We start from the raw sequence: 12,799 nt of genomic DNA on the forward strand, positions 1-12,799 counted from the left end.
AGGGAGCTTTGAAACGGGTCTGTGGCCACCTTAGGGTGTCCTGAGGCAGCAGAGGCGAGAGGCCCCCTTCCTCTCAGAGTCCCTGACCCTCCTCTTCTCTTTCAAAATGGATGCTTTCCCTGCTAGAAAAGCCACACACTCCTGCTATTAAAATGAACACGATAATCAAGCTGTAGAAAATATATTAAAAAGAAAGCCGGCATAATCCCAGCTCCTTAGGAGCTCCCCCACGTTGGGATTTGGGGGAACTTCCATCCACCTTGGTATCCTCCCACCCATAGAGACCCCCAGCCCCCACCTGGTCTGCCCTTCCTTGAGCCTGGGATGCTAGCGTTTTATGGCGGCTGATTGATTTTTAGATCTCACGATTATTTTTAATTATCTGTGATTGTTGGAGGGTGAGATTGAGGAGCTCAGGCTGGGGCTCTGTGCGGCCACTTTCCTCCCCCCAGATTCAGCATCTGCACAGGGAGTGGGGTACGCAACTGTTCGGACCTGCCCCTCTCTTCCCACCTGGAAGATGGGTGTAATTACGTAAACTCCAGAAATTATACCTGAACCCTGGAACTGGAAAGTTTAGGGACCGACACTTCAGGGGGCGGTGGTTAGCACTTGGGCTGATGTAGGAATGAAGCGGGGAGCTCTAGGGCCACTACTCCCCACCTTGGGCCAGGGACACCCAGAAAAATTATGATTTGACTTCCTCCTTTCTGGGGCTGAGTGAGGAGAGTATGCTGGGTAAACAGCAGGCACTTACTAAATGCTGAGCCCTAAGCAGCGAGTACTAACAGGGGTCCTCTTCAACCCATCCCTCCCCAGGACTTGGATCAGGCCACTCCAGGCTGGGGGCCCAGATCATTCAGGCCCCCTCTCTCTCTGGCTGTTGTGGTCAGCATAGAGCCGCCTCCAGCCCCAGCTGGGCAGGCTGGAGGGCAGCCCCTCCCACACCAGAGAAGGGGAAACTGAGGCACCGAAAGGACCCTGTTCCAGAGCCAAACCTAGTCTTGCTTCAGAAAATCGCATCTCCAATGTGTAGCCACGTCTACAGGGGCCAGGGAATCTGGATGCAGGTGCAAAGCTGGGGTTGCGGCTTGCTCAAAAGGTTTGTACCAAAGGGGAAGTGACGGCCTGACTGTGTCCTCCCCTCTTCCTTCAGCTTTGAGTCCTGATGCAACCCACTGACAAGGGGGTAACTAGGGGCTCCTGCAAACCGAATGCCTGACCCATCCCTTTCATCCTCTAGCAAGTGCACAAGGGTTGGGGGGAGTGGGCGGGGCAGAGGCACTGGGGAAGCAGGAAGGGGTTGAGGCTGGTTTTTGGACTCTGCACCCACAAGACAGGGCATCCTCTAGGTTCTGGTCTGGCCCCTCCAGACCCCCAGCCCTGACCTTACCCCACTGGAGAGATCTAGTCCCCTGGGGGTCTCTCTGATTATAGGAGCCCTCCCGCCATCTATCCCAGTTCCCAGGGGCCCCTGGGCCTCATCTGGCCATCTCCAGGTGGTGAGAAAAAGGAGACCCCTGCCTCCCCCCACACTGAGGAGAAGCCCCAGGGACAGAGAGGAGTTTGCACCAGGGACGTCTCAGAAGACAGGGGATCCAGAGTCAGCCTCCGTGGGCTGGAGGGTGACAGGAGCTCCGGCGGCAGCACTGTAAAAAGGCCCTGCAATTAGAAGGGGCCTTTGGCAACCCTGAGGCTGGGGAAACTGAACCCTGTACAGTTGGGGAAACGGAGGCCCAGGTGCCCACACATGGGCAGGTGCTGACCCCTGGGGCGCACGGAGGCCCTGATCTAGCCTGAGGACCTCCCTTCTCCCCCACAAAGAGGTCATGGGAAGGGGGCTGTGACTCCGTAGGTGTGAGCGGGAGTCGCGGGGAGCTGAGCTTGCAGCGGGGATCTAGCTCCTGGGGGTCTGTAGGGAAGAGGGGACAAGTGCATCACAGGCGACCGTCCCAGCCACACTCCCAGAAACTGCCTGGAGATGGACTTGGGGGCGCCAGGCAGGAAAGACACATTTGGGACTCTGGAGAGAATCACGCAGAGACGCGAAATCGGAGACTCAGGGTCGAGGTTCACAGTCCCACCAGGGCAGAGTCTGTCCTCGGACCCCCGCCCGCTGTCCCCCAGGTACGGCCTGCCCCGGGGGGCGCGGGCGGGTGCAGTGGCCAGGGACGCCGAAGCCCCAAGTCTGGCCGACTTCTGCCTGTCTGGTGCTCGAGGGGGCCGGAGAGGGCGGAGAGCGAGGCTGCGGGAGGCAGCGGCGGCGGGAGCCGGTGGGCGGGGGCGCTGACGTCAGACCCGGGCCCGGGAGCCGGCGGCCGCTCCCCTGCCACATCCTGGTGGCCGCGCTCGCAGCCGGGCCGGGCCGTGCGCCGCGCAGCCGGGCAACCTCGCGCGCAGCCACGGGGGAGCGGGCGGGAGTCATGCAGCAGCCTTGAGCACGAGGGGCCGGCGCTGAGGAGCGCGCGCGGCGGGAGGGCAGCCGAGCATGGAGCTGAGCCTGGAGAGCCTGGGGGGCCTGCACAGCGTGGCCCACGCGCAGGCGGGCGAGCTGCTGAGCCCGGGCCACGCGCGCTCGGCGGCGGCGCAGCACCGCGGCCTGGTGGCGCCCGGGCGCCCGGGCCTGGTGGCCGGCATGGCGAGCCTGCTGGACGGCGGCGGCGGCGGCGGCGGTGGGGGTGCCGGGGGCGCGGGCGGCGCGGGCAGCGCGGGCGGCGGCGCGGACTTCCGCGGGGAACTGGCGGGCCCGCTGCACCCGGCAATGGGCATGGCCTGCGAGGCTCCGGGCCTGGGCGGCACCTACACGACGCTCACGCCCCTGCAGCACCTGCCGCCGCTCGCCGCCGTAGCCGACAAGTTCCACCAGCACGCGGCGGCCGTGGCCGGGGCGCACGGCGGCCATCCCCACGCGCACCCGCACCCGGCGGCCGCGCCGCCCCCGCCACCCCCGCCGCAGCGTCTGGCTGCCAGCGTGAGCGGCAGCTTCACCCTCATGCGCGACGAACGGGCGGCCCTCGCCTCCGTGGGCCACCTCTACGGACCCTACGGCAAGGAGCTGCCCACCATGGGGTCGCCGCTGTCGCCGCTGCCCAACGCACTGCCTCCCGCGCTGCACGGCGCCCCGCAGCCCCCGCCGCCGCCTCCGCCTCCGCCGCTGGCCGCATACGGCGCGCCAGGCCACCTGGCCGGGGACAAGCTGCTGCCGCCCGCCGCCTTCGAGCCTCACGCCGCGCTGCTGGGACGCGCCGAGGACGCACTGGCCCGCGGGCTGCCCGGAGGCGGCGGTGGCACAGGCAGCGGCGGAGCGGGCAGCGGGAGCGCCGCGGGGCTGCTGGCGCCGCTGGGCGGGCTGGCGGCGGCCGGGGCGCACGGGCCGCACGGGGGAGGCGGCGGCCCCGGCGGGGGTGGCGGCGGCCCCAGCGCGGGCGCGGCGGCCGAGGAAATCAACACCAAGGAGGTGGCGCAGCGCATCACGGCGGAGCTGAAGCGCTACAGCATCCCGCAGGCAATCTTCGCGCAGCGGATCCTGTGTCGCTCGCAGGGCACGCTCTCTGACCTGCTGCGCAACCCCAAGCCGTGGAGCAAGCTCAAATCCGGCCGCGAGACCTTCCGCAGGATGTGGAAGTGGCTGCAGGAGCCAGAGTTCCAGCGCATGTCGGCGCTGCGCTTGGCAGGTAGGAGCGTGGCGCGCACGACCGGACCCTGGGGGAGCCGGCTGTGGACTCCCGAGCACCTAGCGGGGCGGCGGCCTGATGTCCGGGTCCAGCTCCCCAAGCCCCACCCGTGCGCCCCGGCAGCCCGGGACTCCCTCTCAGGAAACTAGACTGCGATCCGCGCCGCTACCCGTTTGTACGGTTACCAGAAGGGAGAAAGGGATTGTGCCGCCTCCCCACACCCTGGTCGCTGCTCCTGCCCTTTCGGGAGCGCGTAGGGGTTCTCTAATCCTTGTTAGACTGCTGGGAGGCTCCGAGCCTCTCCCCAAGCAGCCTTCAGGAAAGCTCATTGTGTGTGTGCGTGTGTGTGTGTGTGTGTGTGTGTGTGTGTGTGTGTGTGTGTGTGCGCGCGCGCCTGTTGGGGGGAGCTGTGTCCCCGAACGAGCTGCCGTCCGCTAAGGTGCCACTCCCCTCCTCCAGAATGGGTGGAGAGGGGTACTGAGGCCCCAGCCCCGGGCCACAGAGCTCCGAGACCGTGCAGCGGGCGCCCGCAGCTCAGCAGCAGAGGCCGAGCCCGCGCTCATCCCCCCCTGCCCCAGCGCGCGCTTCTTTGTAGTTCGGCCCTGCGATCGATACCCCCTCCCTCTCCCCTCCGGCCGCTGGCAAAGGTCACCCGAGAATGGCGGGGGAGGGGCGGCCCGGGGGACCCTCGGCCCTCGCCGCCTGGAGGCCTTCACACCCCGAGCCGGCGCCCGCCCCGCGCAGTTTGGTGGTGGCTCGGGTGCGCGCACCCCTGCCCGCCTGGCTTTGGGGTTTTGTGTCTCTCATGTCCACTTCTCTCCTCTCTCGGTCGGAACACACTGGTATCTCTGTTTTTCTCTTGCTCTCCGTTTTGCTCTTGTTCCTGCTCATTCTCTCTTCTCCCTGTCTCTCCGCCTCTGTCTCTGTCTCATACTCAGCCACCGGCCCCCTGGGGACCCTCCTCCCTCCTCCCTCCCAGCTGACAGCAGCTAAGTCCACACCTGCCCTCTGACAGGCAGCCCGGCCGGGCCCCCATTTCCTAGATGGGGATATAGGGGTGCAGGAGAGCCCCTGGCCTAGGTAGGGGTTTCTTCCCCTGGTGGTGCTGGGGAAGGGGCTGCCCACCCGGGCCACAGGGACAATAGCCGCGGCGGCTGGCGCCTGATCGATCGCTTCTCTGAGCACAAGGGCGAGAAAGGCGGGGGTTCTGGGAGGCGCCCCACTAGCAAAGAGGCAGAGGGAGTTTGCGTCTGTGCCCCCAGGCAGCCCGTCCAGGCAGGGGGGCTGGGGAAAGAGTACAGCGGGGGTCCTGTCCTGTTCCTCCCTAGCAAGCCATTCCCTCCCTCCGCCCCAGGAGGACCAGACAACCCCCTGGGAACCTGGACCAACAGGCCAGCCTCAGTTTTGCCCTTCTGCAGAGCAAGCAAGGTGGCTAGCTGGAACCTCTTATGGGATTCTTAGATTTTTCTGCTTTGGGGCACAGGAAAATAAATAGTCTTTCGCATGTGGCAGGGTAACCTTATGCCCAGGGAGGTCGCGTGAACCTGGACGGTTTCAGTCTGTCCCGCTCCCCTCCCCATGACACATACAGTGGCACCTGTGTGCTCACCACCGACAGGCAGTCACATCCGCACACAGTCACGGCCCTCAAGGTGCAGTGCGAGGCTTCAGGTGGCAGAGGGCACACCTCTGACAGCTCTGACCATTTATTTATTCATTTATTGAGATGCAGTTTCACTCTTGTCGCCCAGGCTGTAGTGTAGTGGTGCGATCTCAGCTCACTGCAACCTTTGCCTCCCAGGTTCAAGCAATTCTCCCACCTCAGCCTCCTGAATAGCTGGGATTACAGACGCCCACCACCACGCCTGGCTATTTATCATTATTATTATTTTGTAATTTTATTAGAGACGGGGTTTCACCATGTTGGCCAGGCTGGTCTCGAACTCCTGACCTCAGGTGATCTGCCCGCCTCTGCCTCCCAAAGTGCTAGGATTACACAGGCCTTGAGCCACCCCACCGGGCCTAGCTCTGACGTTTAAACACCAAGTGGTTGCCATCACACCAGTAAGGCAGGGACGGCTTCCGTATCTCGATACTCACCGCCTGCTGCCTCCTCTCCAGCACGTATTTGGGGGACGTTGTGTCCACCGTGGGTGGAACAGGAGCCCACACCACTCTCCATTTTTCCCACTACCACGTTATGTAACTAACATGACCCAGTAGCAGTACTGCAGTTGCAGATTTGGGGGCCACAGAAAACATCAGCCAGAGCGTCACAGAGGGGCAAACCGCGGGCAAGAAGTCCCATGGGGGTGGGCTCCCCGCAGCCGGGTCAGCAGCACCGAGCACTCGCCCTGATGGACATCGCCTGTTTCGCCTGCACCCGACCCTGCACCCAGGTCTGTGTTCGCTTCTGCCGGCCGCAGCGCCATCCAGGCCTCCGCCGTCCCCTTCCTGTCACGGGCAGAGTTGCAGATGGGGAAACAGGCTGCGTTTGTGCCTCGCCTTCCTGACTTGTGACAATGACAAACAGTCTCAGCTGTGGGAGTCTGGGTTTCCCGTCGACGGAGGGAGAGTTAGAACAGTCGCCGCCTCAGGGGTGCGTGGGGGAACCGGAGGGGTGAGCGCAGCGCCTGGCATCTCGGAGCCTCCCGCAGGGCGCTGAGGTGTTGAGGATGATAAATCCGGACCACCCTGCCCGCCTCCCCTCTGCCGGGTCCGCTGCCCATGCCGTCCGCGCGGCCCCGCAAAGACCTGCGGTCGCGGAGTTCACGCCGTCAACCCTGCGCACCTGTCGCGTCTCAGGTGCGCTGCGGGCCGCATCTACACCACCGGACTCCGCCTGGGACGTAAGAGGTGGCGGGGGCGAGGGCCGCGGGGTCATTAGGCTCAGGCGGAGGCCTTTAGTTCCGGTCGCTGCGCAAATGAAAAGCGGTTAAGTGGCGGCAAATCGCGGCAGTTAGGGGTAGATGGCCGGGTGCGTCCCCATCTCCACCTAACACGGCGACGCCCCAACCCTGGTGCTCGAAAGGGAACTCTGCCCCTCTGCATCATTTCAACCCCGCAGCAGAGAACTCGCCGCCCTTTCTCCTCTCGCATCCCCATCCCCCGCTCCGCGAACACCGCGGGCCTCCCCGGGCCTCCCCAGGCCTCCTCCAAGAACTTTGCGCCCCGGGTCTCCCATCGCGCTTACCCAGCTCGGGCCGGCCACGCGTTTCCGCAGGTACCGAGTGTCCCGCCGGGCGCCGGGGCCAGGAGGGAGACGGGTACAGTGAGGGAGAAAGACCAGCAGGTGCAGACGGAGAGGGAGGGAGAGAAGGGGAGATGGAGAGAGAGGGAGGAGTCGAGAGACAAAACCAGAGAGTGGGGAGGGAGAGACCGGGAGCGGGACAAACAGACGGGGAGGAGAGAAAAAGAAGCTCAGAAAGGAACAGAGGTGAAGGAGAGACGAAAAGAGAGGCAGAGAGACCAAAAAAAAAAAAAAGAGAGAGAGAGAGACAGAGAGGGGAGAGAAACTCTGGGTGCTGGAGGCTGCCTCTGTGCTCCGAGCTCCCACAGCCCCTCCTCCTTCCCCATGGGGTAGGACTGGGGAGAGGGGAATGGATGGTTTTTTTGTTTCACTAAAGCACGCAAGAAATCCCATCGCAGACCTCGGAGTCCCGGCACCACTGCCTGTTCTGCGTGCCTCAGTTTACCCATCTGTAAAATGTGCGTGTGATGGGCCGAATTCTGGGTCTGACACTGTCAGATTCTGGACCCCTGTCGTCTAGGAGTCCTGCAGCCCCCAAGTCCATTCCCATGGGGCTGGGAGCCTCACCCCACCCCCACCCCAAGGTCCTCCAAGTCCCTCACTTCGGAGCTGCCTCCTGGTCGAAGCCCTCCCCTGGCGCCGTCTCCAACAGTAATTATGGGAGAGGGGCTGGGGGAGGGGCGGGCGGGCTCCTCGGCGGGGGTGGGGGCGGTCGATGAATTCGAATTACCGTCTCTAATTCATCACCGTCGCTGGGTCGATAGCTTCGGCCGTCTTCAAATATTGTTTAAATTGCAACTCCAGAGGAAAAGTATTTTTTGTAACTGATCAGAAAAAAAATATGTATATAGATAATACAAAGTTTGATGGAGGTGGTTGAAAGAAGGGCCTCATCTCCTCCTTGGGCACCATGGGGAGGCAGGAGCCCAGAATCCCTGAGGGATGGTGGAGCCCAGCGTGGAGGAAACTGAGGCAGGGAGGACCCCCACCCCTCCCCGCAGGTGGATGGGATGCTTTGCCCTTAAGCAGGACAAATTGTCCTAGGGACAAAAACCAGAGCTGTGTATGGAGTTGTATGCTGAGGACACCTGGTGCAGGAACTGGGCACCTCTGCTTGGTGGTGGGTGAGCAGGGGGGATGCCAGGGACTGGGCACCTAAGGGGATGGACATGGAAAGGAAAAAGAGGCAGAACCTCTTCCCCACCAGGGCTCATGCAGGCCCTCCCTCCCCCACTTCTCCCTGCTACCCGCTGCCACTGTCAAGGGCTGTGGTTGAAATGGGAGAGGCAATCCAGGAATCCCCTTCAAAGGGACAGGTGTCCACCCCTCCACAAGCACTCTGGACACCCCCACCCAAACTCTAGATGAAGGGGAGGGATGAGAGGGGAGAGGAGGAGGAGGAGGAGAGGGAAGGGAGGGAAGGAAGGGGAAGAGGGGAGGGAGGTAAAGACCCCTGTGCCTTTTGCAAAAACCCCACTTTCCACTGCAAGGAGTCCACGCCTCTTACCAACACCCCCAGAAAAAGATGCCCTGCCCCATTAGACAGTAGAGATAACCAAGGTTGGGAGCTTGGAGACCCAGGCCTCCCCTGGGCTCTGTCCCTGGCTGATCCCTGGCAAAAGGGCTTGAGCCTCAGTTTTCTTATCTGAGAAATGGGCAGAATGAAATGACGCCTAGGAGAGGGGGTATGAGGTGCCAGAGGGGCTCAGGGGTCTGAAGGGGACACCGTAGGTTTCCACAGGGATGTATGGAGTGGGAATAGACCCATACTGTGCCCAGGGCCATGAGAACCAGACCCATGTGGGGCTGTGTGTGAGGCCCAGGTGACTCTGGCACCCCAAACCAGCACCCTCCCTTAAAACCTCAGGACCTGGGGAGGAGCAGCCCTAGCTAGGAACCTGGGCCAGGATCAGGGATCAGGCTCCTGCCTCTCACGCAGAGCGGGGAGGGAGATGGGGAGGGGTCCCACTGGGTGCCCACAGCCCTCCGCCTCCTCCTCAGCTTACCTGCCAGGAATGACCTTTTAAACCGGATGCACTTCCCATACCCACCCTACAGACCAGCAAGCTGAGGCCGAAGAGAAAGGCGCTTGCCAGAGCCCCACACTGCTTCTGATCTGGAGCCAGCTTCCGCCAGGAGGAGCCATACCGGACCAGGGCATGGGGGTTTCAGCGCCCCTGACCCCGCTGAGTCTGGTGGGCCTAACACTAGGCTGGGGATGCCCAGGCTCCCTGATCTCCAGCACATACTGGGGAGCATTCCAGGAAGGTGGCGCTTGGGGATGAAGGCTTGGAGGTGTATTGAGGTCAAGGACCACAGAGAAGGGACCAGAGGGCGGTGGCACTTCCCACGTTCTCAGCTGCTGGCCGATCCTCAGGTGGAGCCAGGTGACCGACGAGCTCCGCCTTCCCACCTCACAGGAGCCACATCCTTTAGGGGCGGTGAGGCCTGCGCTGGGCTTCCCCCCGCCCCCCAGCTCCTCCAAGTGTGATGGTGTTGTGGGCATGTGAGTCTTCTCTGCTGGGAGACCACCGGAGACTCCCAGAGAGGATGGGAGGGCAAGGTCCCAGCTTCATCAAGTCCAGCTCGGAGACCCCAGGACCATCCCCACTTCTGCTTGTCCCGGAAGACCTCCCCCTCCCAACGCCAGCCTCAGTCCCAGTAATTCCTTTCTGTAGCCTGGGAGACAGGGACGCTCACCCCCACATCACAGAGGAGTCTGGGGGAGTCTCTTGAGTGGTGAGGGGCTGGGGCTGGCATTTGGCTGTGAAGTCCTGAAGTCCTCTTAGCCTGAACTCCTAGAACTAATCATGAACCATTCATTCTTCTCCCTGAATCTCCCTCCCATTGCATGCTGCTTCTCCAGCAACCATTACCACTCTAGTCTAAACCACTATGGTGGTCTCCTCCTCCTCCTCCTCCTCCTCCTCCTCCATCATGGCCTCCCAGCTCCACTCCTCCTTTTTTTTTTTTTTTTTTTTTTTTTTGAGATGGAGTTTTGCTCTTGTCATCCAGGCTGGAATACAGTGGTGCAACCTCTGCCTCTCAGGTTCAAGCGATTCTCTTGCCTCAGCCTACCAAGTAGCTGAGATTACAGGCATAAGCCACCACGCCCAGCTAATTTTTGTGTTTTTAGCAGAGACAGGGTTTCACCATGTTGGCCAGGCTGGTCTTGAACTCCTGACCTCAGATGATCCACCCACCTCGGCCACCCCAAGTGCTGGGATGACAGGCGTGAACCACCGCGCCCAGCCCACTCCTCCTTCTTGCTGCCATCTCCCCCACATCCTAAGGGAGCTTTGCATGGCCACTTTGGAGCTCGTTTTCCGCTGGTTGGCACCCTGCCCCGTGGCTCCCCAGAGCCCTAAGATAAAAATGTGGTTTCCTGTGGTGTCCTACAGTATCCGACTGTGGCCTCCCACGTGGATGTGGGAGGGGACTTCTGGCTGGTGGGACCAGCAGGGACAAAGGCTGGGAGGTGGGAAAGTCCTGAGCGGCTGTTAGGAGGGAGGCTGAGCCTTTGTAAGTCTCTGGCAGGCAGCCCGACTTAACCTGGGGAGCTGGTGCTGGTTGGAATCAAGTTCTTAATTAAATATGGGCCCTGATCAATAGGGAGGGAAGCACTGGTGGGGGAGGGGAGGGGCTGGGCCAGGAGCCAGGGAGACCCACCTGACCTTGGGCAGCCCTGGGACACCTATGGCCTCAGTTTCCCCTCTGCCAAATAGATGCTAATGTGAGAGGGGCTGAGAAACCGGCACCCCTCCTGAGTCCCGAGTGTGGGCAGAGGTGGGGGGCGATGAGGGAGCCCTCCGAGCACAGAGCCACAGACTCACGGCAGAGAGAAACAGAGATGTGCCTGGCACAGGCTGCTGGAGAGGCGTGCCCGGGTCACAGGTGTAGAAGCACCCGGAGACACGTGTGTAGATGCCTCCATTCACACTGGGACGAGTGCAGACTGATCCAGGACCCCCATCCGCCCTCGGGCCGAGTCTTGAGCCAGCAACGCCCCAAAGTGGGGTGCGGGGACATCTGGATGAAGCCCCATCTCTCCCTGGACGCAGCGGCTGCGCCGTCCGGAGACCCTGGTGCTGGCGGCCGGGGGTCCTTCGTGCTTTCCGTGCGCCCTCAGCTGCTCCTCTTTGGGAGTCGAGACAGGTGCTGCTGGGCTCTGCTCCCTGGAGCTGGGGCTTTGGGAAGGTTGAGCCGACCCTCAGGGAGTGGGATGCGTGAGTGGGGAACGCTAGTTGCGGGGCAGCGTAAGTCCACGCCTTTCCAAGCGCCCTTTCCCGTCCAAGGGCCTGCTGAGGGAATGACTGTACCTCACTTTCCGTCACGCAGCAAACGCCGTCCCGCAGCACCCAGGAAGCTGCGGAGTCGGGCTGGGCCCACCGCGTTCCGCACGTCGGTCCTTGGCGGGTGTGTGGATTCCTGAGCGCGCCCAGCCCCCAAGAGCCTGGCAGGACCTGGACGCACGTGCCCCGGCACCAGGAGACCCGGGACCCGGGACCACGCGCCCGCGGCCTCGGAGCCTCAGGGTCACTGGCGCGGGCTCCGCAGGAAAGCGCCGCCCCCAGCAGGCGCGCACCATCCCACCCCCGCATCCCACCCCCGGGGAAACCACGCCCCACCGGGCGCGAGTGGCCTTCTTCCCTATCCGGCGCCCCAGAACCACGGCCCTCCCGGTTGCGCTCAACACAGGACACGCTCCTCCTCCCCTCCTCCGCCTCCCTTGGTTTTGCTCCCTGGTTCCTTAAAAAATTCTACATTCTATGGCCGGGCGCGGTGGCTCAAGCCTGTAATCCCAGCACTTTGGGAGGCCGAGACGGGCGGATCACGAGGTCAGGAGTTCGAGACCATCCTGGCTAACACGGTGAAACCCCGTCTCTACTAAAAATACAAAAAACTAGCCGGGCGAGGTGGCGGGCGCCTGTAGTCCCAACTACTCGGGAGACTGAGGCAGGAGAATGGCGTAAAAACCCGGGAGGCAGAGCTTGCAGTGAGCTGAGATGCGGCCACTGCACTCCAGCCTGGGCAACACAGCGAGACTCCGTCTCAAAAAAAAAAAAAAATAATAATTCTACATTCTGTTGGCCAGGCAGGGAGGCTCACGCCTGTAGTCCCAGCACTTTGGGAGGCAAGGTAAGAGGATCGCTTGAGGCCAGGAGTTCCAGACCAGCCTGGGCAACAGGAAGACCCCATCTTTACAAAAAACTTTTTTAATTAGCCGAATGTGGCCGGGCGCGGTGGCTCACGCCTGTAATCTCAGCACTGTGGGAGGCCGAGGTGGGCGGATCATCTGAGGCCAGGAGTTTGAGACCAGCCTGGCCAACACGGCCAAACCTCATGTCTACTAAAAATACAAAAATTAGCAGGGCGTGGTGGCGGGTGCCTGTAATCCCAGCTACTCGGGAGGCTGAGGCAGGAGAATCGCTTGGACCCAGGAGGCAGAGGTTGCAGTGAGCCGAGATTGCGCTATTGCACTCCAGCAGCCTGGGTGACAGAGCGAGACTCCATCTCAAAAAAAAAAACAGAAATTAGCCGGATGTGGTGGTGTACACCTGTGGCCCCAGCTACTCAGGAGGCTGAGCCAGGAGGATCTCTTGAGCAAAGGAGGTTGAGGCTGCAGTGAGACGTGACTGTTTCACTTCATTCCAGCCTGGGCAACACAGGCAGACCCTGTCTCTAAATAAATAAATAAATAAATAAATAAATAAATAAATAAATCTACATGATTTTACAATAGTTAACACATTTGCCAGGTTCTGAATTTAAATGCAAGACGAGGGGGCTTCCGTTGCCCTTCCTTCTGCAAATCACAGTTTGTATTTCTCCTTGCTAAAGGCTCCAGGAATAAATTATTTTTATTTATTTATTT

The 12,799-nt window shown here is 61.7% G+C and overlaps 1 protein-coding gene across 1 annotated transcript in view; it reads left to right on the plus strand.

Moving 5' to 3' along the window:
- Positions 1-2,331: 2,331 nt before the first annotated feature.
- Positions 2,332-12,799, plus strand: part of ONECUT3 (one cut homeobox 3) — a 30,178-nt gene continuing 19,710 nt past the window's right edge. Inside the window, exon 1 of the mRNA XM_015122382.3 lies at positions 2,332-3,674. Coding sequence (XP_014977868.2) covers positions 2,489-3,674 — 1,186 coding nt within the window. The 5' untranslated portion in view covers positions 2,332-2,488. The remainder of the gene's footprint in view (positions 3,675-12,799) is intronic.

The sequence above is a fragment of the Macaca mulatta genome, chromosome 19, assembly GCF_049350105.2.
Source record: "Macaca mulatta isolate MMU2019108-1 chromosome 19, T2T-MMU8v2.0, whole genome shotgun sequence".
NCBI lineage: Eukaryota > Metazoa > Chordata > Mammalia > Primates > Cercopithecidae > Macaca > Macaca mulatta.